Source organism: Macaca mulatta, chromosome 15, assembly GCF_049350105.2.
Source record: "Macaca mulatta isolate MMU2019108-1 chromosome 15, T2T-MMU8v2.0, whole genome shotgun sequence".
NCBI lineage: Eukaryota > Metazoa > Chordata > Mammalia > Primates > Cercopithecidae > Macaca > Macaca mulatta.
This window is the reverse complement of record NC_133420.1, coordinates 108,278,540-108,305,392: the sequence shown is the minus strand read 5'-3', so window position 1 is coordinate 108,305,392 and position 26,853 is coordinate 108,278,540. Positions and strand designations below refer to the sequence as shown.

Here is a 26,853-nt window from a genome sequence, read left to right as displayed (position 1 = left end):
TATTTCTAGGAACACAACATAACTAGACAAATCTCAATAACAACATTAGAGAGATCAGTACATTTTATCTTTTCTAATTTCAGTAAGTTCTACTGCCTTACTGAAATTACTTGGACATCAGCCAACTAAGGTCACACAGGACAGAAATATTAGAGAAAATAAATCATGTCATCCTCAGTGACAGTAAACTGGCAGATATAATTCAGAAGGAATAATAAAGACCTAGAATTACTATGTGTACCTGGCATCTGAATATAAAAGCACATACTTCAAAGCAACATAAAAACTCAGAAAACAGTAACTTAATGTATTGGTCATGCTAATAATAAAGAACAGAAACATGGAGACTTACAAAGGCAGGCAATAGCAGCAGAACAGTGTTATAAACCTAGAGCTCATAAGAATCAATACCCTTTACCATTTTTTAGGAGTCACAGATCCACTGACCATGTGTATTCTAACCTAAAAACCATCAAGGAATTCCTTTTAAAATCCTTCATCTAAAATATCTGGAAAATAAAATTAAATGATCTAATACAAAAAGAGCTCAGCATGCTAAGCTAGCCACCTCTGCTCTTACTTTAACTGGCTTTAAGCCACTGAAAATCTGTCTGCAGGTTGACCAAGTCATTATTAGGTAGGAAATACGTGAGTAATTCTGCAGTCTCTTACTTCAGAAGCAAAATTTCATCCATCTAAAGGCCCCGATTCTCATGATTATATAAACACACAATATATTTCCAACAAATAATATACATTCTTGCACACACACGCACACATACACACCTCCCGAGAGGATGAAGGAAACTCAGGATAGACAACAACTTACAAGAAGATGACAGAGGCGTTATAGCATAGTGGTTTAGAGTGGATTTAACCCCTCTGCAGCTGGATTTGCATCCTATCTCTTCCACTCTGTAGCTTATTACTTCAAGAAGTCTCTTAACCTCCCTGGTCTCAGTCCCTTCACAAGTCAAACTAGGGATAAAAACTCTATTTTCCTCCAAGAGTTGCTGTATCTGGCACATAATACTTGTTACATAATCGTATTAGAAGCATAGGAAACATTGGCCTGAGATTTGAAAATTACATTAAGAGGGCAAACAAGGAAGCATGTGGGCAAGGCCCATGATGACACAATCTGAACTTTGTTGTGATTAAAATAAAGTGTCTAATATGGCATAAACATTCTCAATTTTGGAAAATTTTTTCAGACTTCAAATATACACTGATGAGGGAATGTTAATAAAGGAGGAAGCTATACATGTGCAGAAATAGGGGGTATATGGGAAATCTCTGTTCCTTCTTCTCAATTTTGCTGTGAACCTAAATCTGTTCTTAAAAAAAGTAGTCTTTTAAAATACATACATACATATATACACACACACACATATATATACCTTGATACCAAGATTCCATGGTCTAAAATCCTCAGTCTGATCAATTTCTAAGGGTTCAAGCAAAGGCTCCCATACACCAAACATTTCATTATAATAATGCACCTATAGAGAGAATTTTTTAAATTAAAAATGATTTACTATCCTGCTTCCCACCATGTTTTTTAGCCCTGTTATTTCTTCTATACGAAAACCAGTTTACATGCCATTCAGTAGCTTCCTATAAACACTCCCTCAGCATTTTCCTCACCTGGCTAACTTCATAGTACATATTCGCTCTTCACAATTTAGTCCAGATAAAACCCCCTTTAAAGCATCTTTGCTTGATTCTACATTATATAAAAGTATAAGGCATATCTTTCTAACTCTTTATATTTCTATCAGAAGAGATTATTATCCACATATTCAGAAATTCTGTCTATATCCTCAAAAAAAAAAAAAAGGATAATACTTTAACTCTTTTTTTTTGAGGCTGGGTCTCACTATGTCCCCCATCCTGGAGTGCAGTGGCACGATTTCAGCTCACCGCAGCCTTGATTTCCCAGCTATTCTCAAGTGATCCTCCCACCTCAGTCTCTTGAATAGCTGAGACTACAGGTGTGAGCCACCACCACTGGCTAATTTTTTGTATTTTTAGTAGAGACAAGGTTTCACCATGTTGCCCAGGCTGATCTTGAACTCCTGGGCTCAAGCGATCCTTCTGCTTTGGCCTCCCGAAGTGCTGGGATTACAGGTGTGAGTCACTGGGCCTGGCCTCAACTTTAACTCTTAAAAAAAAGAATTCTCAATCTAATCAACAACTGTTGAATAATATATTACCTTTAAGTTGATAAAATCAGTTGAAATACAAACTTAATGTGGAGATGTACTTTAAAAGTGAAAGGACTGTATACATAAAAGCAATTATTCAAGGGCAAAATTTGAAAACTTTTTTCTAAAAGTTTTTGACCCAACATCATATTTACAATAAGCTTAATTTAAATAGCTACGTAAGATTCCATAATATTCCATATGTATCATTATCTGTTATAAAACTGGAAAAATATGCTTACTTCTAGCTCAAGCTGACAGTGCAGATTTATTAGGGAACTCCAGTTTTTGCCTTCCCCTGAAAAACGTGACTTTGCCAGAAGCATAGGCACTGTTCTATGACCAATTCCAGCCTCAAGAACTATAAAAATAGAATCAATGTTCATTTTTATCATCTCGCCTTTGGGTACCAATTCAGTTGTGGGAGCTATTTTTTCAGTTTCATTTGATTCTTCAAGAAACCACATTTTTAAAGTCTTTGTATCCTTCTTTTCCCATAAATGTGCAGTAGAAGAAGCTGTTTCTTCTGGGATGGTTTCCTTAGTTGTATACAGTGCTGAAGTTATGGTAATCATAGTATTTATAATAACTGGTGAAACCTAAATGGAAAAAAAACTAATGATAAATCTATACAAAATACTTTGAAACATAGTACTTCAAGAAATATTAAATACACTTGCTGAAGGATTATGAGAAATTAAATATTGAATTAACATTACTACCACAAATAGTATAAACTATTGTTTATACAATTTTTTAAATTACCATAACTAATTGTGACTTGTTAAAATATTTACACGAATCTTGTAGATATTATTAAACTGATGAAGTATAAAATAATTTCAGTAATATTTATTAGGGATATTAGATGTTAACCTCACAAACGTATTTAATAAAATACAGAATAACATTCATCATAAAATGTGTATTAAATAATGTTACTTTGTAAATATCTCATAAAAATATATTTTCAAAAACACAGATACATCTATTTTGTTTGCCTAACAATGAAAAGACTTGCTATAATAACTTTCTAGGCTTTTCTATTTTTTAAAATGCACTGAATATTCAAACGATTATATTTTAATTTACCTTTAGTGTCAGGGATTTTACTGACATATCGATCACTTGTGGATCTGTACCTGCCTGAGTAGTTTGATAAAACAAGTCACAGGGCTGCAAAACCTATGAGAGAAAAATCAATACCACTAAATTAATGTTTAAATATAAAAATATTTCTATTTAAAGACTTTCCTAGTAATAGGTATGTCAAATAAACGAGTTAATAAAAATAACTATTTAAAAAGTTACTACTTAATACACTCCTTAATTGTCCCATAGGAAGGACCTCTAGAACCTCATATCTGTTGTATTCTTCCACAGTAATATAAGTTTTATCTGAGCAGAAGGTAGCTCGGAAAAAAATACCACATTCTCCAACCTTTATTGCAGCAAAGTGTGGTCATATAGCTATGTTCAAGCCAAAAAAGATGTGAACAGAGGAAATCTAAGAGAGAATTGGTATACCCTCCATTTTCTATTCTCTCTCTTTGCTTAGTGGAGGGCCAACTGTCTTGTAAATTTGGGCAACAGTTTATCTTACATCCTAACTAATATACATATATTCATTGTATCAAAATTACATCTTATATTTATATGGTGACAATGTTTAGAACATTTATGCTTCTGTAGACGCATACCAAGCATCAGGAACAAAATACAAAGAAACAAACAAAAACATATGTTTCTATTACTCCTTTAGAAGTTCAAATATTTTTTAAGTATTTGCTGGGAGTCAGCCAGTTCACTTGAAAAGATGTCTGTAGGGCCGGGCGCGGTGGCTCACGCCTGTAATCCCAGCACTTTGGGAGGCCGAGATGGGCGGATCACGAGGTCAGGAGATCGAGACCATCCTGACTAACACAGTGAAACCCCGTCTCTACTAAAAATACAAAAAAAAAAAAAAAAAAAAAAAGAAAAGATGTCTGTAAAGGAATGATTTTTAAGTAGATTTATAAAGAGGAGGAAGGCCAAGAGGTTACTAGAGAGTAAAGTATCAACGTGAACTATGTCAAAGCAAATGGCCGAAAGTTCAAATGACATTACATGAAGACAAGGAAAAACGCATTATTTGAGCAAAAACATCCAAATGGGAGAAAAAAGTTAAAACAATAAAACTGAAACAACACAGCAAACAACTGGCAGAAAGTCTTAAAAGTCCAAAGAGCTATTTGGAATTGACATGATTAGAAAGTCAAAGTAAGATCTTAACTGAAAAGTGTCAAGATGAACCCAACTTTTTACTGAGAATATTCCCACAAATACTAACAATAATGAGCAACATCTGGAAGAATGAAAGAGTTTCAAAGCTGGTCAATAACATTCTAAGCTAAGCTCTCTAAGCAGAGAGAAGACATTTTACAGAGCAAGTTTGGAAAACATGTAGGTAGTTTTTGTTTCCTAAATAGTTTACAATTAAGCAGATGATCAGATAGTTAACTCACAGTAGTGACTTTGCCTTTTCTCTTGACTGGAAGAAACGGGCAGGCTCTCACTTGGAGATCTTTAATAGCAGCAGTCATTGTGCTATTTTCAAGGTTACCTTTATAGCAAATTTCACATTGTGTTGTAATGACTAAGGCAGGAGCATCATTTTTTGTCATGTCAGCCACAAACACAATTTCAGGATTTTTAATAATAACATTAATTTCCCACTTCTCTAATTCCTGTGTAGGTACTAAAACAAATAAAAATAAATTAATAAATTAAAATATTTGCTATATATTATGAATAATTTATTATTTATAAGAAAATAATAAAATGAAATAATAGTAAAAAGTAAAATAAAAGAATCTTAGATTCCAAAGGAATCAACTACAACCCTTAGTGAAGATTTGAAGAAGCTATAGGCATAAGAACATTTTTAAATGAGGGGGAAATCTCCACTATTTAATTGGAAAGCCTAGACCCTAATCTAGTTTCCAATTCTCAACTTGATACTCTTTCTACCATACCACAGTAAATGACATATTACAAAAAGATAACAGAGAAACCATATGTTAAAAGCTAGGAATAAATACAAGAAAAATAAATGAGTGTTTTAAATTGAAATATTATCTTAATTGTGAAAAGGTATGGTTGGTTGATTATTCGCTCGCTTATTTTTTTCCATTAGGCAAATTCCTTCATGTTACTGCCTGAAGTACAATTACTTATTCTAATATAGGTTTCATAATTTTTAAATGCAATATATATTCACACCTTTAAAAAATGCAAACTATACAACCTCCCAGAAAACACATTAAGGTTTTCCTTCTACTCTGAAAAATAAAATTTTAATTTCTTAAAGTATTTACCTTGATGATCTAAAAGGCTAATCAAGGTAAGTCCTGTTGTAGCACTTCAATAAAACAAATATTAAATATTTTAGCCAATAACTAACCTTCTTCCTTAGCAGTCCATGTTTGCACACTGGTTTCTACAGCAGTGCCTGTGGTGTAGGCCTCCAGAAAGACATTTGCAACAGTCTGCAGAAATTCTACACTTGCACAAATATACATTTCTTGAAAGACTGCATCAGTCACACAGCCATCTCTGACTTTCCTGTACTTTATATCCATCATGTCTTTTTTGTCAAAACCAACAGTCAGTCCTATCATTCTGGAAAACACAGTAACAATTCCTTACATGAGTAACTTAGAAGTAATCAAACATACGAGTAAAACTTAAAGATCTCTTATCTCTTTCACTGACAAAAAAAAAAAAAAGCATTCTGAAGTCATGTCTCTTGGGAAGATCCATAAAGTGTTCCAAATAACAAACTTACAAATTTCTGAAACACAAATGTATCATAAATTAGGAAGTGTATGTTCAATAAATTATGAGTCTGAATCTCAGGATATTTTTTCTTTTCAATTTTTCATGTACTTCCCATTGCAATTAGCATGGATTAACAATAATTTATATTAGAGAATGTAATTTAAATAATGTAAAAACCAATTTAATTGCACTGATTATTTCTATTTACTCAACCAATCTATCAATTATTCAGTAAGAATAGCACATAACAGAACCAGGACATTTTAAATGTTAACTGAGTACTACGAGTTGATTGAACTGAAGCTTTAAGGAACCTAGGATGCACTCAGAAAATGAACGTGCAACTCTGGAAATGAATTCTGTAAAATATATCAACAATTTTTCAAGTAAAACCTTAGAACATCATTACAATACATACCGAGGAGTTGCTTTCTTGACATGAGGCCTTTTATCATCTAAAATACAGTTTTTTAATGAGAAGGAAGAAAATGTTGAGTCATCTGTATACATTTTTAAAGTACTTATAATATTCTCCAATTTAAATTCAGCAAGTTTCAGAGAAGGATCCCGAACATCTGTAAAGGAAGCCTATGAAAGGAGAAATCAATACAAAATTACACAGAAACACAAGTCTAACGTGTATTTTATGATATGAACTACTACAAAGTATTGCCTCTGCTTATAACAAACCTCAAAATTCTCTGTCTCCAAAGGGCTCTAATGAAAAGCCAAAAATATATACATATCACTTCAATTTTACAATTTATTTTTCACATTATTAGCTACATGATAGATAACTCATTTAAAAGGGAAATGGTTACAATTATTATTAGAGTAAAAAGATCAACCACTTTTCTCGGAGGGACAGATACTACAAAATACATGTTAAGTATTAACATTTTTTACTTTAAAAACATCTACCTATGCAAATTTTGAAAGTGAAAATACATTTTCTTTTCTTCCTGGACTTACTTGTTTAGGACCTGGACTATACAGCACCATGGTGAGATAATCAGTTTTGAAGCTCACGTTTAGTGTTGTCTTAACTAGTGAGGCACGTGAATGTACTTCTACCACGGCAGCTGTCACCACAGTTGCTCCTTGAAAAAATTAAAGTTATTTAATAAAAGAAAATATATTAAAAATTAGCTCATTAAAATACCCCTGAAATAGATTTAATAGAACTATTAATTAAACAGGTATAGTAAAATGACATTCAAGAAAATAAAATACTAGGAAATTCACATGTAAAACTCAGTTTCTGGCTTAGGACTCTTTCCATAATAATTTGGGAATATTAATTGAACACTTGGTGTTTCTCTTTCCTTTTGATGCTTCTGTTTCCACTACTGTTCTGTTCCAAGGAAAATAGACCTAATCACTGAATATGTTTTGGGGATTAAGTAAAATAGCACATGTAAAATGCATACTACAGTACCTGGCACATAATTTAGTATTCAAATTTTACTTTAAAAAACTAAAACCAAGAGACATTTAAAAAATTTTTCTACTTATGAGAAGAATCCAAAATTTGTTTTCTACATTTAAATTTTGAATCAGGACATTATATGCACATATTAAATGAGCTTAAAATTAAAACACACCACTTTCTAATTCTCGTTATATCTAACTTCAGAGAAAAGTACCATCATGCCAGGTAATATATTTCCAATTGTGATAGAAATTTACATACAATGAAATATACGTATCTTATATGAACTATTTGATGAAATTTGGTAAGTGTATATATCCACATAACCACCACTTCAATTAAGATACTGAACACTTATATCCCTCTAGAAAGTTCCCTCTTAACACTTGCTAGCCAATCCTCAACCTCTCTACCATTCTAATTTCAATCATCATAGATGAGTTTTGTATATTTTTTAATTCCATATAAATGGAGTCATACAGATTGTAAAATTTTCTGTGTGGCTTCTTTCAGTCAACATAATGTTTTCGAGGTCCAACCGTGTTGTTCCATGTACAAGTAGTTCACTCTTACAGCTACTCATGCACTCTATGAAAAGAGTTTATCCTCCTATTGATAAAGATTTGAGTTGTTTCCAGATTTGGGCTACTATAAGTAAATCTGCTATACGTATACCTAAATGAGTCATTTTGTGTATATATGTACTTATTTTGGGGTGCGGTGGGAGTAAATACCTAGGTCTGGAATTGCTCTGTTAAAGGTAGGTATATGTTAACTGCCAAACTCTTTGCCAAAGTGGTTATACTATTTCACATTCCTATCAGTAGTCCATGAGAATTGCAACTGTTCCACATTCTCATCAACCTTTGGTGTTGTCAGTCTTCTACAACTTAACTCATCTGGTGAAATGTGAAATTTTCCTGATAAATAATGGTATGAACGACCGGGCACAGTGGCTCACACCTGTAATCCCAGCACTTTGGAAGGCCGAGGCAGACGGATCACGAGGTCAGAAGATCGAGACTATCCTGGCTAACACGGTAAAACCCCGCCTCTACTAAAAATACAAAAAATTAGCCGGGCATGGTGGCAGGCGCCTGTAGTCCCAGCTACTCGGGAGGCTGAGGCAGGACGTCAACCCAGGAGGTGGAGCTTGCAGTAAGCTGAGATGGCACCACTGCAGCCTGGGTGACAGAACGAGAGAATGTAAACATTCCAGGAACAACTTAAAGACAAAAATGTATTCTGCAAGTGAGTGTAACATTATATTACATTAATTATGTCAAGTTTGTTGCCATATCTTATTATTTACCAGGAGTGGTGTGTTCAAATCGCCAACTATGATTCTGTATATGTGTATTTTCTTCTTTAGTTCTGTCAATTTTGCTGCAGATATTTTACAGTTCTGTTATTAGGTATATACACATTTAGGATTGTTGCATCTTCTTTGTGAATTGACACTTTTATCATTATTTGAAAAAAAACAAACCTTGTAATGAGTCATTCAGGAGAAAGATGAACCCTAAGGGGATATTTTCATGGTCTCAAGGAATCACGGCTAATTTTTAGGGTGATGACGTTACTATATTTAAAAAGTAACGTCCTTATTGCTTATGGAAAAATAGCAATCAATGGTATAATATCTGGGATTTGCTTTAAAATATCTTATAGGCTGGAGGAAGAAGGGGGAAGAGCAGAGTGAGGGCAGTAACAAAGCAGCCACATGATATTAATGAGTGAAAGTGGGTGATGAATACATGTGGGTTCATTACCTTATTCCTTCTACTTTCGTATATGTGTAAAAATTTCCAGAAGAAAACAATTAAAATAACATACTCAAACATCTGTTTCTTGTTACATCAACTGCAGACATTATCTCTCACTCTTTAAGCCCTTACTATTTGTTTCCCCTGAACCATCTTCCTCTTTACAGCTTTGTTTAGTAATGTCTTTACTTCTAAGTTATCACGGTTCATAACATTTACTTTTTTATTTACATAAGAAGTCTTTGACGTGTTGTTTAACTATGACCATGTAGTATTTTTCAATGAGACACTAATACTGCCTCTGCTGCTATACTGTCACAATGAGTGCACCTCTGAAAAATAAGAGGTTCTCTTCTCACATTCTAACAATGGCTCAAAATTATGCAAAATTTAGTCCACTTCTGCACCAGGGTATAGAAATTTCTTTCTTAAGAACAGAAAACACTTTCCTCTCTATATCAGTTATATAATATAGCTAACTCTGTATCCTACATACTATGTGGAATTCATGCTATTTTTCTTCTATAAGACATTCTTCCACATGGCTTTTTTTTTCTTAAAGCATTCTCATTTACTTTTTAATGAAAGCTAATTACTTTCTAGCCTATTCACACAGATAATTTGGAGATTCCTTTTCAATGCACTCCTGGGTAGGCCTAGGTTTTTTTAACCCCATATTTTCCTCTTTCCTAGATTCCCTGACTTGCTGAAATACATTTTCAGACTAATTTCTTTTACGAATGGGTATGAAGAACTCTGTCACAGGAAATCTGAGAATTATTTTCTTTTCACATTTTGGGTATTGGCTTGGCTGTGTATAGAATCTGAGCTTCAAAAACCACTTTCCTTAGAATTTTGAATACATTTCTCCATTGTCTTCCACCATCCAGGGATTCTATTCCATCATGTTTTATTGATAAATAAAAACAACAAAAATCAATCATGCAATCATTTTTTTCTAAGTCCCTGACAGGCAGCCTGTTTTTTTCTGAAACTTCAAAAAATCTTAGCTTTACCATTCTGACATCTCATGAAAATGTGTTTGCATGTGGAATCTTAGTTTATCCAATCTGCTGGAAACTCAGTAGATTCATTATAGCCAGGAGCTTCCTTCAATATTTACTTAGGTCTGGACAGTTTACAGCAGTTCTCCCTTACCCGCACTTTCAATTACCTGCAGTCAGGTCAACTGGGGTCTGAAAATATTAAGATACTTTGAGAGACAGACCACATTCACATAACTTTTATTAGAGTATATTGTTAAAATTGTTCTAATAGTTGTTCAACTCTTAGTGTGCCTAATTTATAAATTAAACTTTATCACACATATGTATGTACAGGAAAAAATATAGTTTGGGTACTATCCAAACACAGGTAATACCCAAAGTTTCAGGCATCAACTGGGGTCTTGGAACATATTCCCTGCAGATAAAACGAGAGTACTATCTTCTTTAAAGAATTACCTTCCATTTCCTCAATTATTTCTTCTGTAACACTTATTCTGGAATTGGACTTTCTGAACTAAAACATCACTCTTTAAGTTTGATCACATTTTCCATCCCTGTGCTTTTTTCTTCTCTGTCATGGGAGATTGCCTCAACCAAATATTCCAACTCAATACTTCTAATTCCATGTTTAGTGTTTTTGTTTTAAATTTTTAGCAATAATATTTAGATTTCCAGCAACTCTCCAATGCTTGGGTGAGCTGGTGGTGCTAGTGGGATCCATTTCTTATACTATCTTCTCAAAATCCTCTTAGAATGTCAGTTTGTTTTTTGTCTGCTTCCTTTTCTGTCACCTCAACTATCTGTTTCCTTCAGAAAACACTATTCTCTTTATCTTAGTTTCATTCATGCTTGGGTTTTTTACAAGTTTCTTCATATCTGACCATTCATATTTAACAATAAAGGACTGGTTTCATTATTCCAGCTAGTAAGGGTGGGGTTTCCTACAATGCTGTAAATGTAAAGCTGTTTTTCTGTTAGGATTCTCTGAGTAAAAATGCTGTGTAATACCTCAGGGCTTTGCAAAGGTGAGTCTTGTGAACTAGCAGGTTTCATTTTGAGGTAGGTAAGTCTGAGGATCCCCTATAATGCCAGAATGAAAACTTTATGCTTATGCAGCAAAGTCATCCCAGCACTAACTAACCCTCTGTATGTGCTGGTGCTGAACTCAGAAACCAGCCACCTTCCATGGAGCACACTGGATCTAACATTAGATGAAGCCTCTCTCTGAGTTCTGCTTCCTTCTACTCCATTCCATCCATCTCCCAAACATTTGTTAAACTCCACCATCTACTAATGATGAGCCAGCCTCTCTCTGCACCTCTAATACTCTGATATTCCTAATATCAATATAAAAGATTTGTTTGGGATATATACCACACTAGGGATAGGGAGAAGATGGGGGAAGGAGAGAAAAATGGAAAATGAGGAGCTACAAGGAAGTCAGGAAAACATGAATATAGATTGAGGAATTTTGTTACAATAGGACTAGGAACTTTCATTCAAAGAAAAAAAATCAACACAGTGACTAATGGACAATTTAGAGATGTCTGAATGGAATTAGCTGATTAGAAAGAGACTTACAAATCTTATTTTGCCCAAACTAAAGAAAAAGAAGGAAACAAAGAAGGAAAGGAGGAAGAAAGAGGGGAGGAAGGAGGGAAAAGATAGAGGGAAGGAGAGGGAAGAAGACAGAAGAAAAAGAGAGAAAGAGAGGAAAGCAGGAAGAAATTTGAAGTTTTAAAAACATACCTCCTGAATGGTGTGAAGCATTAGTAGTAACTCCACTAGTGGCACTGTATTGGTCTTTTGTTACAGCAGGTGAGGCACTACCATCTTTTTCATACCATATATTGCCATGCAATGTTTTAAAAATAGTTGTTATATCTTCTTGACTAAGAATGAACTGTTAAACAAAAAATATTTGCTCTTTTTAGCACTGCTACTTCACTGAAGAATTTAACTACAGTTAAAATTCTCAGAAGAGAAAAATGAAAGACTGTTTCAATCCTCTACCACATCAATTAAACATTTTTACAAACTGAATATTCAGTTTTCTAAATGACCATGTGCTCTTTAGTAGCTTGTGAAATATAAAACTAAATTAGGTGCTAACGCCAATGAAGTTATGAATAAAGAACTATTCGTTATTAATGTACCAAATAATCTAGTAATTTTAAACCTTTAAAATGAACTTTAAGTAGTTATCTATCTACTTTGGATTTTTTTAGTTAGTAAGCACCTCATTTTACAAATGTAGAATAATCAAAAATGATACATTTGGTTAATCAAAAATTTTAGAGTTCACAATGTGTTTTACATGAACTATTTTATTTGAACCTCAAAAATGTCCTAGGTATATGGAATATAATCCTGAAATTTATTTATTTTTAGTTAGGTAGTTAGTGACTGGGTCTCATTCTGTCACCCAGGCTGGCATGCAGTCATGCAATCCTAGCTCACTGCAGCCTCAAACTCCTGGGCTCAACCTCCGACATCAGCCTCCCAAGAAGCTGGGATTACAACCATGCACCAACGATGCAATCCTGATATTTATATTTATAAGACACTGAACCTAAATGGTTAATATGCTTAGGTCCACACATAAACTAGGAACTAACTCAGAGCTAGTAATTTCAGGCCAGATGCAGTGGGTCACGCCTGTAAGCCCAGCACTCTGGGAGGCCCAGGCGGGCAGATCACTTGAGGCCAGGAGTTAGAGAACAGCTGGGCCAACATGGTGAAACTCTGACTCTACCGAAAATACAAAAATTAGCCGGGTATAGTGCACACCTGTAATCCCAGCTACTCAGGTGGCTGACGCAGAATTGTTTGAACCTTGGAGGCAGAGGTTGCAGTGAGCCTAGATCGTGCCACTGCCCTCCAGCCTGGGCAACAGAGACTCTGTCTCAAAAATAAATAAATAAATAAATAAATATCCAATTTCAAATCCTAGCTGTTACAAATTTAGTCCCAAATCAACAGCATAAGACCTGCCTTAATAGCTGTGATGGTTAATTTTGTACGTCACTTTGGCTCGGTCACAGTACCTAGGTACGTGGTCAAACATTAAATGTTTCTGTGAAAATATTTTTTAGATGAAATTAATATTTAAATCACTAGACTCTAGGTAAATCAGATTACACTCCATAATGCACGTGGACCTCATCCAATCACTTTGTATTGAAGTTGGAGGCCTTTAATAGAAAAAGACTGACCTCCTCCAAGCAAGAATTCTGCCAGCAGACTGCCTTCAGACTTGAGCTCCAACACTACCTCTTCCCTGGGTATCCTTCCTGCTGGCCTACCCCGCAGATTTTGAACTTGGTGGCATCCTCAATCATGTACACCAACTCCTTAAAATAAGTCTCTCCCTTTTCCCTCTCTCTTTACATACACACACACTCTCTGTCTCTCTCTGGAGAACCCTAACACAACAGCAATAATGTAAAAAAGATCTTTGAGTTTGGCTCACTTCTAAGTTTGTCAAAACAACAAAAAGGATTAGTTATATTTTTAGCTGTTATGGCCCCAAGGAGATAATTTGAATCACACAATATTTAATAAGTTTTACTTGTGCCAAGCTTTCTTTGACTGCATTTCAAAGATGATACACTAACTTAGTGTTTTAAAATTAAGTCCATGTGTACCTTATACATACTACTAATGTTTTGGGTTTTTTAAGCTTTCATTCCTTCATTCATTTATTCATGATGCTTATTTTGTAACTATGTAGCAGGCACTGCAAAAATAGTTCATATAATAAGCAGAAATTAAATATTACAATTTCTAAACCATGTCTTCCAGTTAGTATTTGTCTATCGCATGCACCTCAAATACTGATTGTTAACCGGCACTCTTCCTTCACTTTTGCCAGGAGCTCAGTGGAGGAAGTTCAAAGAACTGTTAGGATCCCAGGGCTGCTGATGTGCAGTATCTACATGTCAGGACAGGCTGTGTATGCAACCACCGAAAATGTGACAAGTCAGAAATCACAAGCTGCTCCACTTGGTCTGGATGGGTTAGACTAATCGATTTCACAACCGATTCTAGCCTCTCCCTGACACAGAAGATGAGGCCCAGGAGGGAACAAATATCTGGGCTCTGGGGTGAGCTGCAACAGCAGCTAACCAACTACTCAAGTGAATTAGAGTAAGGGAAGCACCAACTTTATCCTAGAGGGTTGGCCTCAAAAGGCAGCTGGGCACTTGCAGATTGTCTGCAGCATCACCTGGACATTCTGTATGGATGAGAATCACCTGGGAAGAGCACGGGACAGCAGTGTCTTTGCTGCCCCACACAAATACGCCTAATAACTGGGCCCAGTGGGGTGGCAATGGCCCCAGCATGCTGGGTGGAACACACTATTTATGTTTTACAAGTTTCTATCTGTTATCTCACCAATATAAATAGACTTCAAATACTTATCTTAAGAAGATAACTTCCATCTCCTACCCTATAAGTTAAAGCAGCCATTATTATCTTACACACTAAGATTTTCATAATGCTATCATGTTTTATGCTCTGAATATACATTTGACTTAAAAGTCTGAAATCTCTAAAATGATGGTTTTCTCTTAATAAATAAAATTTTTACAGAAAGAAATAGGGAAACTGGGAGGTGGGGAGAAGGATTTGTTAAGTAGGTTTCTTAAAGAAATCTCCCAGAGTGTACGTTGCTATCACTTCGGCAAAGCATGTGACACACTTTTGACCTTCATCCAGTCAAGGGAAAAAACTATGAACTTGTGGGCAGTTCCATGAGAGATCTCTGAAGCAATGTCAACCAACAAGAAGGTAAAACTAAGGTGGTGACACATTTGCCATTTTCATTTTCAACTTACGAATTCTTCTAATACTTTCTCTTCCTTTGTATAGATTATTTCATATATTTCCACGGCTTTAAATGCCATCTATATGCTGATGACTCCAAAATTAGTATTTCTAATCTAGATCTTTCCAATAAATTATCTATTAACATATCTAATTGACTACAACACCATGCCTATTATTTGTGTTCTTCATTATATTTACCACAATTTATAACTATTTTAATTATGTGTCAGATTACTTTTTTTACTATCTAACTACTACTATACCTTCCAGATCACCATCACCACCAACCTCTGCATTAAACTGGCAAGTTCCATGAAGTCAGAGACAATGTCATCGCTTCCTTGCCATTTTATCTCCAGTAATAAATGGAGACCATTTTTAAATGAATTCTAATTTAATATAATCACTACTTCAATTCTGACCAAGGTGATTATATATATACAAATTCCACCCAAATGATGCCTTATGTCCCCAAGCAATATTTTTGAACAAGCAAAACAAAAATTGTTAAGTATCCAAAAAAAAGTTACCTCCATTGGTTTCAGCTGAGCATTTACATTAAAACAAGGAACTTCCTGGTACCACTCCCAGCATAAATTTCGTTCAACCACCACCTCCAGATTTAATGGCAGTAGTAGATCCAGTACTTCCTGGTATGCATCATTAATAAATTGAGATCTATAAGTAAAGATAACGTTCTTTTAAATTGGCTCATATACATTCGGGTAGTTAAAAAAAGATTAACTTAAATGTATCCTTTTATATGCAAATAGCAGAAATCAATAATTTGTTGGGTATAAAGGGAAAAAAATCTATCAGGCTTTTTTTTTTTATCTGTCAAAATGAGTTGAGTGATGTTCTATCCCACTAAAAACCTAGGTGACTTACACTAAGCTGAGTGTTCCATATTATACAGAAATAGAGCCAGGTACAGTAGCTTACACCTGTAATCCCAGAACTCTGGGAGGCTGAGGTGGGCAGATCACTTGAGGTCAGGAGTTTGAGACCAGCCTGGCCAACATGGTGAAACCCAATCTCTACTAAAAATACAAAAATTAGCTGGGTGTGGTGGCACACGCCTGTAGTCCCAGCTTCTCAGGAGGCTGAGGTGGGAGAATTGCTTGAACCGGGGAGGTGGAGATTGCAGTGAGCCAAGATTGCACCACTGCACTCCAGCCTGGTCAACAGAGCGAGACTCTGTCTCAAAAAAAAAAAAAGGGAGGGGGGGAGAAATATGTATTTTTAAATACAATTTTGTAATATAGTAAAAACTGCAAAAGTATAAAAGTTGTATAGCAAACCATTAAAATAAGAATTATCTCTACGTAGGCCAGGAGCGGTGGCTCACACTTGTAATCCCAGCACTTTGGGAGGCCGAAGCAGGTGGATCACCTAAGATCAGGAGTTCGAGAGCAGCCTGGTCAACATGGTGAAATCCTGTCTGTACTAAAAATACAAAAATTAGCCAGGTGTGGTGGTGTGCATCTGTAATCCCAGCTACTTGGGAGGTTGAGGCAGGAGATTCGCTTGAACCCAGGAGGCGGAGGCTGCATTGAACTGAGATTGCACCATTGCTCTCCAGCCTGGGCAACAAGAGTGAAACTCTGTCTCAAAAACAAACAAACAAAAAACAACAAAACAAAACAAAAACACTCCATGTAATTTGTAAACAAACATTATATAAGACATCGTTATAAAAACATTTTAATTCACTGATTTAGATAAGTAACAAAATATCACATATTCCCTTACTTTATAAAAAATAAGCAGCACCATATGAAATTTCTATTTCTATGAGTTAAAATAGCTGAATACATACAATTTCATATTAAGTTGAACTATATTTTCCTTTCCAAGCACTTATAAAGGTAAGACTGATACTCAGGAATGAAGAAAAATGTAGTAGGTCAATTGAACCCCTTCAAGTAACAATGTGGCCAAAGAAGCCTCCCACTGTACCTCAAAGTGACAATCTCAAAGTGTTACTCCTCAATAATGTATTTATATTTTAATTAGCAGCAAATCCTTAAACTAAGGTATAACATCATGACTGTAGAATTTTGGCAACCATTTAATCAACAGGAGAGAAATATGAGAGTTCATCAGGATCTCCCAAAAAGCCTGGTACCAAGCCATTTAATGAATGAATGACAGAGTGACACCAAACTTACATATGCCTGCATGCTTGCAGTCTCCACTTAACAGTAATAGGTTAAGGAATCTAAAAGCCCCACAGGGAATGCTGCACACATACGTTTTCTTTTCTTTTTTTCAGTTATCCTCTGATATGCATATGCAATTATATATGCATCCTATCATAGGCTAGGATGCATATATAATTTTAATGGCCTTATTAGAATAAATGGCTATAAGTATTTTAATTACCCTTCTATTATTAAAATTTCAGTTTACAATTCTTCACCCTAATACTTGGATTATTCTCTCTCTCTCTCCATATATATGTGTGTGTATGTATATATATACGTGTGTGTATATATATATACAGACATGTGTATATATATACATACATACACACATATATACATACGTATGTGTACATATATACACATACATATATACACACGTGTGTATATATATACATACACACACATATATGTGTATATATATATCTTTGAGTAAATTTCTGTCCTTTGGACAAACCGTGAGAAAGAAAACTGCTATGTGAAAAGATTACTTTCTCAGGAAAAACTTTTCTTATCAGTACTACACAATATATGGATTAAATAAACCTTTCCTATGTGCTCCCACATGCACCTTACACTTTTTCCATCACTGCATTTAACATATTGCATTTCAATAGTTTATTATGTCCTCTGTATTTTCAATTAGAATGAAAGCTTCATGAGGGCAGGAACTATGTTCATCTTATTCTCCGCTTTTTGTCAGTACTTAGATGATTGGCATGTGCCATATAGCGAATAAATATTTGTTAAATTGCAGTCAAATTGGATTAATGTATAAAGCACCTAGTCACAAACATGAATTCCCATTTTTTTTAATGCGCTTTCTAATACATTGTAACTAAACTGCATTTTCTGGGGTTTTGTTTGTTTCTTTGAGGCAGTCTCACTTCGTCATCCAGGCCGGAGTGCAGTGGCATTAACACACATCATCGCAGCCTCAACCTTCTAGACTCAAGCAATCCTCCTGCCTCAGTCCCATAAGTATCTGGGAGTACAGGCACACGTCATCACACCCAGATAATCTTCATATTTTCTGTAGAAATGGGGTTTCACCGTGTTGCCCAGGCTGGTCTCAAACTCCTGAGCTCAAGCAATCTGCCATCCTCAGCCTCCCAAAGTGCTGGGTTTACAGGCGTGAGCCAACATGCCCAGCAACTGCATTTCCAATTACCAATTATTTTACAATTATTTCAGGAAAAATTGGTTATACTTTATAACTGAGTAATTCTATTTCTAGGAACTCATCCTAAGGAAATGAATTATCCCAAAGAAATGAGTAGACAATTACATAAGTACTGATGTAATAAAGATATCAATCATCAATATAGTGTTACTTATAACAGCAAAAATTATATATATTAGAATCAAATTTATAACAAAAGGCAGATTTAGATTTTCTAAAAACTGATGAATAAAATATTTGGAAAAATTTATGCACTCAAAATAAAGACATGGAAAATTTATAGCATATTTTTAAGAAAAAAAAGCTATTTGCAACACAAAACGCAATTCTAATTTTTTTTTTAAATACCTTAAGTTCTGGGATACATGTGCAGAATGTGCAGGTTTGTTACATAGGTATATGTGTGCCATGGTGGTTTGCTGCACCCATCAACCCATCATCTAGATTTTAAGCCCCGCATGCATTAATTAGTTAATTAATTAGTATTAGTTATTTGTCCTAAATAACTAATTAGTATTAGTTATTTGTCCTAATGCTATCCTTCTCCTTGCCCCCCACCCACGACATGCCCCGGTGTGTGATGTTCCCCTCCTTGTGCCTATATGTTCTCACTGTTGGGCTCCCACTTATGAGTGAGAACATGTGATGTTTGGTTTCCTGTTCCTGTGTTAGTTTGCTGAGAATGATGGTTTCCAGCTTCATCCACGTCCCTGCAAAGGACACAAACTCATTCTTTTTTATGGCTGCATAGTATTCCATGGTGTATATGTGCAACATTTTCTTTATCCAGTCTATCACTGATGGGCATTTGGGTTGGTTCCAAGTCTTTGCTATTGTGAATAGTGCCGCAATAAACATACGTGTGCATGTGCCTTTATAGAAGAATGATTTATAATCCTTTGGGTGTATATCCAGTAATGGGATTGCTGGGTCAAATGGTATTTCTGGTTCTAGATCCTTGAGGAATTGCCACACTGTTTTCCACAATGGTTGAACTAATTTACACTCCCATCAACAGTGTAAAAGCGTTCCTGTTTCTCCACATCCTCTCCAACATCTGTTGTTTCCTGACTTTTTAATGATCGCCATTCTAACTGGTGTGAGATGGTATCTCATTGAGGTAAATGGCCGTACTGCCCAAAGTAATTTATAGATTCAGCGCTATTCACATCAAGCTACCATTGACTTTCTTCACAGAATAAGAAAAAATTACTTCAAATTTTATATGGAACCAAAAAAGAGCCCATATAGCCAAGATAATCCTAAGCAAAAAGAACAAAGCTGGAGGCATCACACTACCTGACTTCAAACTATACTACAAGGCTATAGTAACCAAAACAGCATGGTGTTTGTACCAAAACAGATATATAGACCAATGGAAAAGAACAGAAGCCTCAGAAATAACACCACACATCTACAACCATCTGATCTTTGACAAAACTGACAAAAATAAGCAATGGGGAAAGGATTCCCTATTTAATAAATGGTGTTGGGAAAATTGGCTAGCCATTTGCAGAAAACTGAAACTGGATCCCTTCCTCACAAGCATGGCAGAAAGCAAAGGAGACATGGAGGCACGTCTTTACATGGTGGCAGGCAAAAAGAGGATGAGAGCCAAGCAAAAGGAGTTTCCCCTTATAAACCCATCAGATCTTGTGAGACTTATTAACTACCATGAGAACAGTATGGGGGAACCACCCCCATGATTCAATTATCTCCCACTGGGTCCCTCCCACAACATGTGGGAATTACGGGAGCTACAATTCAAGACGAGATTTGGGTGTGGACATAGCCAAATCATATCATCTCTCTATTATCCATCAACATGATTCTCAATCATTAAAATCCTGTTCCACTACCTTTGGTCACACTTGCTTGGCAAAAATTCAGTTTTGTCTCAATCCAACTGACTGTTGGATTCCAAACACAAAATACCAAGTACTGCATGAAAAAAAAAAAAAAAAAACAGTATCAATTCATGGTTAACAATATCAGCAGGACCCTCAATGCTGCCTCAATACATTTTCCTGGTTTCTCATCTCTCTGCTCCTTCTTAGTCTCTTTTGAGGGTTCCTTTTTCTGCCAATTCTTTAAATACTGGTATTCCTCAGCATTCTTCCTCATATGTCCCACTCTACAAGCTTTCTTGTGACTGTGTTCATTCCAATGGCTTCAGTGACTAGCACAAATTATTACTAAGAACTCCTAAACCTAGAAGTCTAAACAACGTCACCTATATGCATCACCTAGGCACAAATATTCCACTGCCTTCTGGATTTCTTTCAAGATCTCTCCATGTAGAAGTCATGCAATCACTTTCAGGCTACTTTGCCTATTACGGAAATAATTACTCTCTGTATTCTACTGGGTTTTTCTGCATTATTCTGTCTTATCTCAGTGAAGTGCATCATCATCAAACACTGATTTCCAAGCCTGCAACTTAAAGTGAATTTTAATTTCTCCTCTCCTTTAACTCCCACACCCATTCAATCATCAGTTACTATAAATTCTGGTTAGCTCTCCACTACTTCACTCCCCTACCTTAGACTAAGTCACCTATAATTCTTATGTGAGTTACTGCAATAGTTACCAAACTATCCTTCCAACCTCTAGTTTTGTCTCCTTTGGACCTAATTTCTAGAACCTTTTCAAAATATGATCCCATTTTTATGCACCAGCCCACTATATTTATTAAACAGTACCTACCACAACAACCCAATGAGGTAGGGTTTGTTAATCCCTTGTAAATATTGCTTACTATTATATTTCTTATTCTTAGCACAATGCCTGGGATATATTTGGTGCTTAATAAGTGCTCAAGTGACAGAAATTTCTCCTTCCATCTAAGATGATGTAACATGAATGGGTTTACACTCCTGCTTGAAATAACCCTGCTCTCCAAAAAAAAAAAAAAAAAAAAACGACAAAATTTATTTAAAATAGTTTTCAAGATACAAGACATCAAAAATGGATAATGACTCCAAAGAGTTGGGGAAAAAAAATGAGGTGAGCCCTACGACTGTCTCAGTTTACTACTGTTTTGCAATAATTAACAGGCCATGGTACAGGGAGGGGGAACCCAGGAGAAGGCCAGGAAAGCCCCAGAGTAGAGAAGGTAAGAGATGAGAATCCAAGAGAAACCAAGGTAGCTAGAGTTATCTAATAAAATACCAGAAAGAAGAGAGCTACACAGGATTGTAGAGTAACTTAAAATTTATAGCACAATATAAGTACTCCAATTTACAGCACTATATCATATATTAGAAATGTTTCAAATCAATAATCTTAGCTACCACCTAAAAAAAACTTATAAAAAGAGCAAAATTGAGCCCAAAGCAGAAAGAAATAATAAATATTGAATTAGAAATCAACGAACGAGAAAACACAAAAACAATAGAAAAAACAATAAAACCAAAACCTGCTTCTTAAGATCAATAAAACGTATAAATCTCTAATCAGATTCATCAGTACAAAGGCAGAAATTATAAATATCAGGAATGAGGCAGGGGACACCATTACAGATTATCAATAAATAAAGAGCATTATGAAAAATTTTATGCCATTAAATTTTACAACTTAGATGAAATGCAAAAAATCTTTTAAAAAACTAGGGAGGATCGCTCGAGAAAAAATAACTTGAATAGCCAGCCCCAAATTTATTAAAGAAATAAAAACTGTGATTTAGAAACCTCCCACAAGCAAACTCTAGGACCAGATGGCTTCACTGGTAAATTCTACATAATACTTAAGGAAGAAATAATACAACTGTACAAAAACTGTCAGAAACGTACGCATATCAAAACTTATCAAATGGTATAATATTAAAGATATGCAACTTGTTCTGTGTCAATTATGTCTCAATGAAGCTGCTTTAAAAATATTCAATTGGTCAAAGTGCAGGAGGGAAAGACAGACTCATCGGAAGCTAAAGAGAAGTAGAGAATGGGAGTTCAGTAAAAAATGAAACAAAAATAAGGTGAAGAGACAAGCAAGAGAATGATATCAAAGAAAAATGACAGAAAGAAGGAAGAGGGCAGTTGAGAAGTATAAACAGAGAAGGATCCAAGTTGGAAAATAGGACATAAATTCAGAATGGGGATTAGAAACAGCACAGAAACACAGAGGACGCAGCATAAAAGCTCTGGAACTATTTGAACATTTGTTTATCCCCCTACTTCCCAACCCCATGGTTAACGAATACATAAGGTTGCACGCTACTGTTTGTTTGTTTAAATTACAGCATCAGAGCCATAGCACACAACTGACAGAGAAGATAAGGTGATACTGTATTTGCAAAGTGAATAAACATATTACGTTAGAAATTCCTCATTTATTCCATAGCCCTGTAACTTATAATGAACTACAAAGAAGCACAAATATATTTCCTCCGATAATAAATTTTGTAGTTTTCCTTATTACCTAAGAAGAAAGTTTCAAACACTTTCTAGGTTTTTTAAAATGTAAAGACTATAATTGATTTTGCCAAAATATACTTAAGGAAGAGAGAATCACTAAATTACGTATAATTAATAAAATAAAACTCACTGTAAACAGACTACTCAAGACATTAAAGTCTTTAACGTAAAAAGTTAGAAAAATATTGCATTCCACACAAATATACTCGTGAAAAGCTTACCTGTATAGTCGCATTTCACTCAGCTTTATTGTTATCAAATCAATAACAGGTGGGGGAGAGCTCTGGCTCTCTGTTATCATATGAAAGGTATTTGTCATTGTAATTAGCCCAAAATCAGCAACAAAAACATTTTCAGAAACTGGAGACTGCGGGATGACCACAACTGGGGCTTTGATGTTAATATCCAGTGCCATTCTGGAACTCCTTCGTGCCAGTTCTTTTACACCAGTAGCAGCCATTCCAGCTGCCTGAACAGTTGCCTCAGCCAAGGCTTGTTTAGCTGCCTGAAAATTATCTATAAAAGCCTGTAACATAACAGAATTATATTCTTAAGGTTATTAATAAATAAGACATTAAATATATATTGATATTTCTGGTTTCACCTCCATTAAAAAAAAAAAACAAACTTTTACTTGATATAACCAAACATTATTTATTCAAAGTCTTACTGTCTATATTAAATCTTAATTTTCTGCCACAAAAACTGAGAAACACAAAGACAACATATAAAATAAAAATCTAGTCCTCAGAACAAAGCTAAATGGGATCGTTGGAATGTCTTACAAATAGCTATTTCCCTTATCTCACTTTCCCTAAAGGGAACAACGCTATTTCTCTATACAACCTCAGTGGACAGAGAGCTCATTTATGTTTGTAAGGTAAAAATAAATAAATAAAATATGTTTAAGAAGTTTCAAAATAATTTTCCAATTTCCAAATTCCAAAAAAATACTTCAATGACATAAAATATAATTACCTAGATTTATACTCTTAATACTTAATTTTCATGTTCAAAGAAAACCTAACATTTTAGTAATTTCTAAGTATAAGTACAAGAGGGTTCAAGTGACATGATTTTTTTGGTTATAAAAATAAATTAGCTACTCAAGAGGCTGAGGTAGGAGGATAACATGAGGCCAGCAGTTCTAGACCAGTTTACGCAATATGGCGAGATCCTGTCTCTAAAAAAAAATTAAAAATAAAAAATTAGCAGGGACCTCTTGTCCCTGCTAATTTAATCTATTTGGGAGGGTGAGGTGGGATCTGCACGAGTTTGAGGCTGCAGTGAGCTAGAAGCACGCCCCTGTATTCCAGCCTGGGGTGCAGAGCAAGACCCCAACTTTAATTTTTTTTTTAAGAGAAGAAATTCAACAAGGAATACTTGTTTATCTTTACATTTTTGTATGCAAAATGATTTTATGGCTATAGAAAAACTGCATGATAACCTAAATTTAAAAGATCACAAAACAGCAACCTTATATGGAATTAACCTAGAATTCTGAAATAACGAAAGAGGGCTCCACGTTCCCAAATACATTCAAATGAATACACAAATACTTTTCTTGCTTGTAAGAATTGCCACACTTGGCCTATTTATTCCACTACAACCTTAGATTTGATTACCTAGTTCACACACTAAAACACAGAGACAGCATTTTAAAAGAATGAATAGTGATGTCATGGAGACAGGTATGACACCCACAGGAAAAAATATCAGCTGACAGCAAGGGAAAAACAAAAACCGAAACAAGAAAAGCATAAATAAGAATCGAAATGCCTTAGGGTGGAGTCATATAGGGGTTAAATCTAACTCCTTAAAGTCCCTGATATTCACAGAATGACAATGCAATCGAAAATATGATTTTCTTGTGTCGGACATAATGCCTGTAATCTCAGTGCTTTGGGAGGCCAAAGCAGGAGGATCACTTGAGGCCAGGAGTTCAAGATCAGACTGGGCAACAGAGCAAGACTCCATCTCTATAAACACTTGAAGAGAAAAAAAAAAAAAACTTGGTGGTATGTGCATGGTGGTATGTGCCTGTAGTCTCAGCTACTCAGGAGGTTGGGGCGGGAGGATCACTTGAATCCAGGAGTTCAAGGTTACAAAGAGCTACGATCATGCCACTGCACTCCAGCCTGGGTGACAGAGCAACACCTTGTCTCTAGAAAATTAAAAGAACCTTTTCTTAATGATGACTTGAGACCAAAACAAACTTCAATTTATATATTCAGTATTTTAAAATTATAGTTGCAAGTCAGGCAAAACGAAGACTTAGGCCAATGACATATAAATGAAGGTTCTAATTAATATATAAAATATATATGATATATAATGTACATATACTTAATGTTAATATATAAAATATGTATTTCAATTAATTGGAATATTCCCATGTCAAAATGATGTTATATAAAGAAGGAACTACACATTTCAGTCATTATGTATAATAAATGGTACCCAGAAAATTATTTTAAAAATCAGAAAAAATTTCAAGCAGGGAATTCTTATTAGTTTTCATCCATATTTGACATACAGCAATTTCCAACTAGTGTAAAATAAAAAATAATTTAATACTTACCAATATAGAACATAGAAATTTTGTGACAAAAACTACTTCAATGCAACCAACTACTAAATTAACCTGAATGTCAACCACATTCATATCTGTGTATGCAGAACCAGCAGTTGCATCCATGTAAGAAACCATTTTGAAGCTGAAAACTTCTTTTCCAGTGATATAAACAGCCTTAATAAGAGAAAATTTAATTATCACAATCGATTTTTGAAATGAAGTGTTTTCAGTACAAAATAAAACAGTAAAAAATAACAAAACATAGTCAGAAAATCTCTCAAGTATTCACAAGCCAAGCACAAATGAGGCAACAATTCGATTACAACAGCTTTATTGGAACCTACACTACAAAGTTTTACAAATTGGTGGTGGCTATTCCCTTTGTGGGTCATAAAATCAAGGTAGTAGTTCTGGCTCCAGCTTTTTTCCTTTTTTCTTTTTTTTAATGGAGAAGAGAAGAAGAAGTATCTGAATATGTATTTTCAGTCTGCAAGTATACTTTTGTAATGAGAACAACTATGTATTTCTTGATTCACTGACAAAAATTTGAAAAACACTGTACATCTACACCTTACTGAAATCTATTCTTGATTTGAGGTATGTGAATAGATTTTTCTGGATTCTCCAAAGGAGTCTCCTCCTATTGCTATACTTCTGTTCCTTATCAGGTTGTAAAGGGCCATCTTAATTGCCAACCAGAAATCACCTCAGTGGTTAAAAATCTCAAGCTCTGCAACAACAGTTAAAAATGGTGGAGACAACAGGAGATGTAAAATGTTAAAAAAAATTTTGGAAGAGGGACAGAGCACTAAGCTCACAGCTTTCTCAATTCTCCTAAATGCTAGCGGCAAGCAAGAACAGGGAGCTGAAGAGCCATCAACAAGCACATCAGTTACAACTACAGAACAAAGAATCCTCCAGAACCAGATGTATAAGTGACCTCCGAAGGCTGAGGTACGAGACAGGGCTGAAAAGAAGTCTACAGTCCTGCTTCTGCCTAGGGTGCACAAAGCTGGAATGAGGGCCCCTCCAAACCTTAAAAAAAGGAAAAAAAAAAAAACAGATAAACTATGGTATCACAACTTTCTTAAAACTATTAGCAATCTGAGGTCACAGGACAACAAAGGTCCCTAAAAATCTAAGGACAAACAGGTACCTTCAGGGAGAGACAGAAAATAAGCACCAGTTCACTTGTGGTAGAGAGGAGAAAGAGCTATCAGATACTATACAATATAGGTAAGAATAATTCAGCTAAAATGATAAAGGATAAGTGTGGACTAATGTGAGATGCAGAATCCCTGGGAGCCACACACGTGAGGAGCTCTTGAGAAAGATGGGGGCGGGGTGCAAGTGGGAAACAAGAGAAAGAACTCCACTGCAGAAAAGGCCCAAAGCACCACCAAAATTATCAT

The 26,853-nt window shown here is 35.1% G+C and overlaps 1 protein-coding gene across 5 annotated transcripts in view; it reads right to left on the bottom strand.

Moving 5' to 3' along the window:
* VPS13A (vacuolar protein sorting 13 homolog A) overlaps positions 1 to 26,853 on the bottom strand; it is a 243,130-nt gene that overhangs the window by 92,797 nt on the left and 123,480 nt on the right. For all 5 annotated transcript variants that reach the window (XR_013404898.1, XM_015117939.3, XM_015117938.3 and 2 more), the window contains exons 32-42: positions 25,448 to 25,615; positions 23,088 to 23,392; positions 15,595 to 15,742; positions 11,981 to 12,134; positions 6,999 to 7,126; positions 6,445 to 6,614; positions 5,650 to 5,867; positions 4,712 to 4,944; positions 3,300 to 3,392; positions 2,450 to 2,806; positions 1,401 to 1,502 (exon numbers count right to left, since the gene is read on the bottom strand). Coding sequence is in view for 4 of the 5 variants with exons in the window: in XM_015117939.3 (XP_014973425.3) it covers positions 1,401 to 1,502; positions 2,450 to 2,806; positions 3,300 to 3,392; positions 4,712 to 4,944; positions 5,650 to 5,867; positions 6,445 to 6,614; positions 6,999 to 7,126; positions 11,981 to 12,134; positions 15,595 to 15,742; positions 23,088 to 23,392; positions 25,448 to 25,615 (2,076 nt within the window). In the remaining variant the exon portion in view is untranslated. The remainder of the gene's footprint in view (positions 1 to 1,400; positions 1,503 to 2,449; positions 2,807 to 3,299; positions 3,393 to 4,711; positions 4,945 to 5,649; positions 5,868 to 6,444; positions 6,615 to 6,998; positions 7,127 to 11,980; positions 12,135 to 15,594; positions 15,743 to 23,087; positions 23,393 to 25,447; positions 25,616 to 26,853) is intronic.